Source organism: Dendrobates tinctorius, unplaced genomic scaffold (assembly GCF_039654945.1).
Source record: "Dendrobates tinctorius isolate UK_male_01 unplaced genomic scaffold, ASM3965494v1 ptg000073l, whole genome shotgun sequence".
In the NCBI taxonomy this organism is placed as follows: Eukaryota; Metazoa; Chordata; class Amphibia; order Anura; family Dendrobatidae; genus Dendrobates; species Dendrobates tinctorius.
Window position 1 is genome coordinate 4899301 of NW_027361741.1, and position 6155 is coordinate 4905455.

The 6155-nt window shown below is 47.4% G+C and overlaps 1 protein-coding gene across 1 annotated transcript; it reads right to left on the minus strand.

The window, feature by feature from the left end:
* Window positions 1-1792: 1792 nt before the first annotated feature.
* Window positions 1793-3927, minus strand: LOC141096306 (uncharacterized). Its single transcript, XM_073582845.1, has 2 exons — window positions 3725-3927; window positions 1793-3613 (listed from the first exon to the last, which is right to left on the minus strand). The coding sequence occupies exons 1-2, from the start codon at window positions 3913-3915 to the stop codon at window positions 2314-2316; spliced, it is 1491 nt and encodes a 496-aa protein (XP_073438946.1). The 5' UTR covers window positions 3916-3927; the 3' UTR covers window positions 1793-2313.
* Between the last annotated feature and the right edge of the window lie 2228 nt (window positions 3928-6155).

Genomic DNA, 6155 nt, shown 5'->3' on the forward strand with positions numbered 1-6155 from the left:
AGCAGTAATATAGTTCCAATTTCATATATTCAATGTTTGAGTACTATAGCGCTTCAAAGCGCAGCTTATATTGAGTGAGTCTCTTAGGCTACTTTCACACATCAGGTTTTCGGCGTCAGGCGCGATCCGGCGTCGTGCCGGAACGCCGGATCCGGCAAATGTTTCGTAAAACCATATGTGACGGATCCGGTTTTCTGCCGGATCCGTCTTTTTCTTGACAGACAAAACCGGATCCGTCTCATCCGGTTCATCCGTTTTTCTATCCGTTTTTCGATGGATTACGCCGATCCGGTTTTTAAAATTGACCCTTGTGGCCTTCCGAACGGGATTGGCTACTGGAAAACTATATATAGCATGTTCCTACAGCCCTTCTTTGACAGGTTGTAGAGGAGAAAGTGCAGGTTGGAGAGAAGAGCAAGTTACTGGCGAAGATGGATGTTGTCATTGGAAATATTTTGAAGAATTTGGCGGATTTTACAGCGGAGGCGAATCGTTTGAGGGTGATTGTTCTGGAGAAGGAGAGAGCGAGACAGCAGCGCATCAGGCATCGTAGACGACGTTTGTGGATCCACCCCATCACAGCCAAGAGAATGACGCGTGGGGTCTATTCTACACTCTGCATGGACCTTCGACGAAACCCGGATAAATTTTTTGGATATGTTAGGATGAAAATGGAGAATTTTGATTACTTGGTGGAGCGCATTGCACACCTCATAAGAAAAGCGGACACCTATTGCCGCTTCTCTGTTTCACCCGCAGAGCGTCTGATGGTGACTTTAAGGTAAGCCACATTTATTGGATATGCTCGCATCAGAGCACACTTTCACTGCAATCTTGTTGGTGGTAGTTTGCATCTCCAAGTGTTATAGGTCAGTTTTGGTATGTAATGCTGTGATTTAAAACTAATTTATTGTTTTTTAATTCCCCACAGATTTCTTGCAACTGGAGAATCCCTTTCGTCACTGCATTTCCAGTACAGACTCGGGATTTCCACCATATCTGGAATTGTGAAGTACACATGCCGTGCACTGTGGGACTCCTTAGCTGAAGAGTTTTTACCAGAGCCCACAACAGAGAGGTGGATTGAAATTGCTGACAAGTTTCAACAGATATGTCAGTTTCCAAACTGCTTGGGCGCTGTGGACGGGAAACATATCCGCATTGTAAAGCCAGCTGGATCGGGATCGGAATATTTCAATTACAAGAAATATTTTTCAATTGTCCTCATGGCCATCGCTGACGCGGAATACAAATTTATTGCGGTTGATATTGGGGCCTATGGCCGCTCCAATGACTCTCAAGTTTTCAAACTGTCTGCCATGGGGCGTAAACTGTATGGAAACACCTTCCAGTTCCCACCACCTAGACCGCTGCCGCAAACATCTGGTCCACCTATGCCATTTGTCTGTGTAGGGGATGAAGCCTTCCAGCTGTCAGAACACCTTTTGAAACCGTACTCTAGCAGAGGATTGACAAGACCAAAACGCATTTTTAATTACCGCCTCACAAGAGCAAGAAGAATGGTTGAATGTACCTTTGGTATTCTGACAGCCAAATGGCGGGTCCTATTGACTGCGATCAACCTCAAGACAGAAACTGTGGACGAGGTGATCAAAGCGTGCGTGGTACTCCACAATTTTGTTATCTGCAAGGAACCCATTTCCATTGAGGACACCTCTGAAGAAACCACCTTGCAAGATTACCATGACATTACCACTAGAAGTTCTGTGACGGTTTCAGTAATGAGGGACAATTTTGCACTATACTTTATGTCACCTCAAGGCAGAGTACACTGGCAGGATGACAGAGTGTGAAAGATTTGTGCCCAACCAAACTTGTGTACCTTCTGTACCAACAGTATATACCTTTGCCAACCAAAGTTGGCTATCTTGTCATGGTCTCTATTTTTAGCTTTAGGCCACAGGTGTGTACCTGGTTGTGTTTTATGCAAAGTATTTCACCTTTTAACAAAAGTTGTGTACATTGTTAGGAAATCACCAACAATAAACACAACTTTTTAGGTGAAATACTTTGCTTCAAACACAACCAGGAACACAACTGTGGCAAAAAGCTAAAATTTACCCACAGTTATATACCTAGTTTTGAATACCATTTCACCTTTTAAATACCCTGTATTTAACCTTTTTCGCCGCAGAAAGAAATGACAGACAACCAGTGTAAAATAATTTAACTTTTATTGAAAAATGTTTTTTTTAGTAAACTTTTTTAAAAATTTAATAAACTTGTTTAATAAAACTTTGAAACTATAAAACTGAAACCATAAAACTGGTCATTTTTATTTAAATACACACATTATAAATCTGTGTAGTGTGTGGTGGAAATACTGCTGTAGGGGCTGCGGGACACTTCGACACTGGGAGTGTGGAGAGAGGACTGGGATCGTGGTGGGGAAGGAACAGTTAGAGGTGAAGGTGTGGAAAAAACTACAGAATGGGTGGACATGTGGGAAGCAGAAGAGGTGGTGGGTGGTGGAGTGGAGGGTTGGGCAGGGACTGTAGGAGCAGATGATGTTGATGGCAAGTTGTATGGGGAAGGAGTTTGGTACGGGGCAGGTTGCTGGAAGTGGGGAGATGTCTGGTACGGGGCAGGTTGCTGGAAGTGGGGAGATGTCTGGTACGGGGCAGGTTGCTGGAAGTGGGGAGATGTCTGGTACGGGGCAGGTTGCTGGAAGTGGGGAGATGTCTGGTACTGGTGAGGTTGCTGGTACTGGGGAGTTTGCAGGTACTGGGGAGGTTGCTGGTACTGGGGAGGTTGCTGGTACTGGGGAGGTTGCTGGTGCTGGGGAGGTTGCTGGTGCTGGGGAGGTTGCTGGTGCTGGGGAGGTGGATGGTGCTGGGGAGGTGGATGGTGCTGGGGAGGTGGATGGTATGTAATAGGAGGGGGAGGATGGAAAGTGGCTGGAGGGGGTGTAGATGTAATAGGAGGGGGAGGATGGAAAGTGGCTGGAGGGGGTGTAGATGTAATAGGAGGGGGAGGATGGAAAGTGGCTGGAGGGGGTGCAGGTGGAGGAACTAGTGTGGTGGGAGGAGGAGGTTGGGAGGTAACTTGCTGGAGAGCAGCGTGGCATGAATGCATTACATGCATCTGCTGGGCAGGAGAGAGCGTTTCCATGCGCTCCACAACAGACCTGAAAAAGGTGTGGTTTGGCGAAGTTCTTGCTTCTGAATGCATGGTTTGCAGAAGTGTCTTCACCTCCAGAATGCTGGAGTTGATCTGCTGAAAGCCTGCGGAGATTTGCTCTGACAAGACTTTTAGACAGTTCTGGAAAGATGCATTCAGATGCAAGAACTCTGGCGCATAAGTCTTTTCCTGACCCCTCTGCCGCTGCCGCCCAGTACCCGCAGGTGTACTAGAGGTGGCAGGGGCAGAAGGGTGGGGTAAAGGGAAAGCGATCTCCTCACCAGCAGCTTCATGTAATGTAGGCGGCCACGATGCTCCTGTGCTGGTGGATGGGACAGATGGGTCGAATGTGTGGTAAGGCTGGGAAGGTGCAGATGTACCGGGGCGGTCGAAGTGTTCCTCGGTGCCGGTCTCCTCATGGATCGCCTCAGAAGGGTCCAATCGTGCAGGCTCCCGAGTGCTGCTCACCGTGCTGTGGAATAAAGAGAAAAAAAAACAATTAAAATACTGACATGGTATGGCCCTGGCTGAAAAAAAAATTTACATCTAACATTTTTTTTCACATGTGGTGTGTAATATTTACCTTATGGTGACCATTGTTTCCCGGAGGAACGACAGGGCTTCTGCATACTTGTACTTGCTCCTGCGTCCTCCAGATCCACTCGGGGCCCGCATCTCTTTATTGAACTCCTTCTTGAAACGATCCCTCACAGACCGCCACCGATTCACAATTCTGTTCCCTGAAACGAGAAAGGAGTGGTTAGTATACAACATCAGTGTTTCCCAAACTCCAGTCCTCATGGTCCCCAGGGGTCATGTTTTCAGGATTTCCATAGTAAATAGAAATCCTGAACACATGATCCGTGGGGACCACGAGGACTGGAGTTCGGGAAACACTGGTTTACATCAAGCAACTGGTACTGTATATACTTACGCTCTGTAATCTGGGCCCGAACATCGAGGTCCTCCCAGCGGCCCACAAGGAGCGAACAGATTTCCTCCCAGAGTCGTCGGGTAACGATAAGGTTAGCGTGGCGGCGGTCAGCCATATTCCAGAGCGGCTCCCTTTCTCGGACGAGATCGATGAGGTGGTCCACATCGAGTCCTCCATCCTCACCGTCAGAGTCGGGAGCACGCTGTGAAGGCTGTTAAAGAAAAAGACAAAAATAACATAATTAGCCTCCACATAAGAAATTAAATAAAAAGTGCAAAAAAAACAAAGCAAAAATATTTATACTTACACGCTGGTGACCGCCGCGTTGCTGTCGCCGACGACCCTGGGAGGCACTGCGAGGACCTCTTGGCCGAGCACCAGATTGGGAAGACTAGAGAAGAAAACAAAAAATGTTATGTCTTTGGATGTAGGCATTTGTTTGCTGTGTGTGGTCTGCAGAACATTGTTTTCTATGTGTTGTGTGTAGTGTGATGTTGTATTTCTGCGTTTGATGCAAAAAACTTACCAATTGTGAGCCCACTCCAGGTGTCTGTCCACCCCTTCCTTCTTCTTCTGGGAGCTCCTCTTCATCTTGTGAATCCTGTTTTGAAATAAAAGGCAATGAATAGACATATATTACAGAGAAGATGGATTTTGGAAATAAAAACTTACCGTCAAACGCTGACGATGCGAGGGAGGGCTCCCAGAAGATGATGTGCTGTCTTCCTGGTGGCCACACTCCATGCCTGTGGGTGGTGTTCCAGCTGCTGCCATTGCTGCTGCTGCTGCTGCTGCTGCATCTATTGGGCGGCTGTTGAATAAAGAGAAACAAAGGGCCAATGAATATCTTGATATTCAATAGCCCTAGTTTGGAGGAATGGGGGATTTGATAATTACCGTCTCTCATCTGCTGCTGGCCTCCCCTCCTCAGCATGTTGCATTTGCTGCTCCATTTGGGGTGGTTGTGGTGCTGATGGTGCTGCAGTGGTCTCCTGCCTTCTCCTGCTTCGCTTGGTTGCTTTCTTGGGTGGCATGTTGGGTGTGGCTGTGGGTCCCACTGTCTTGCTTTTATATATGTCTTGTGGGCAGAGCTACTGAGCATGCTCAGACCAAAAAACCGGATCCGGCGCATTGCGGCGCTCATAGGCTTTCATTGTGTGAAAAAGCCGGACGCGCCGGATCCGGCGTGTCCGGCTTTTTCGCCGGAGACAAAAAACGTTACAGTAGCCGTTTTTTCCAGACGCCGGATCGCGACACATTGCCGGATCCGGCGAAAACCGGATGAAACGCATGGCCATCCGGCGCGATCCGGCGCAAATGCAAGTCAATGGGGGGGAAACCGGATCCGGCATTGCATTTCGCCGGATCCGGTTTCTGTCAAAAGCGCCGGATCGCGCCTGACGGCGAAAACCTGATGTGTGAAAGAGGCCTTAGCTTGCACTTGTTCACATTTGTCTTTCTGCTTGGAAGTGCCGGTCAGTCTTTTCATAGGTGTAATACACGCCTTCTGACTGAACACTCCACCCATCAGCCTATGGCGTTTTTAAATAGAGCTTGATCCTACCTGCCCATTTGTTGGTGTTTGACCTTGCACACACAGCCATTACACAGTACATAACAGGGGCACATATATAAGATTATCTCAGCACAGGAACATATTTTTTACTTACATCCAATTGTGGAACTTAATTTTATTCCAAAATCTATTGAATAAAATGAACGTTGTTGGTGTGCGTAACGGGACTGGAGCAATGCCTGGAACAGCTGAAGACAGCGGCTGATAAGTATGATACTAGGGTTAGGAAATCACTCCAGTGTAGGGGGTGGGCTGACCTATGGACCTGTCTGAGGTGGGAAAGACATGTAAAAGATGATGTGCATTATGCTTTATTATATGTGTATGGTTAACAACTGGAAATTAATACAGGACGACGTAGTACCGGGTTTTGGCCACAAGATGGAGACAGGGAGCAGTGAGAAAAGGACTCAACAGCAGGCCTTAGGCTAGAGAAACAGTATAGTCATGGTGGGCGGAGTTATGGGACTGAGAAGGGGATTTCCAAAAAGAGTAGATATAAGG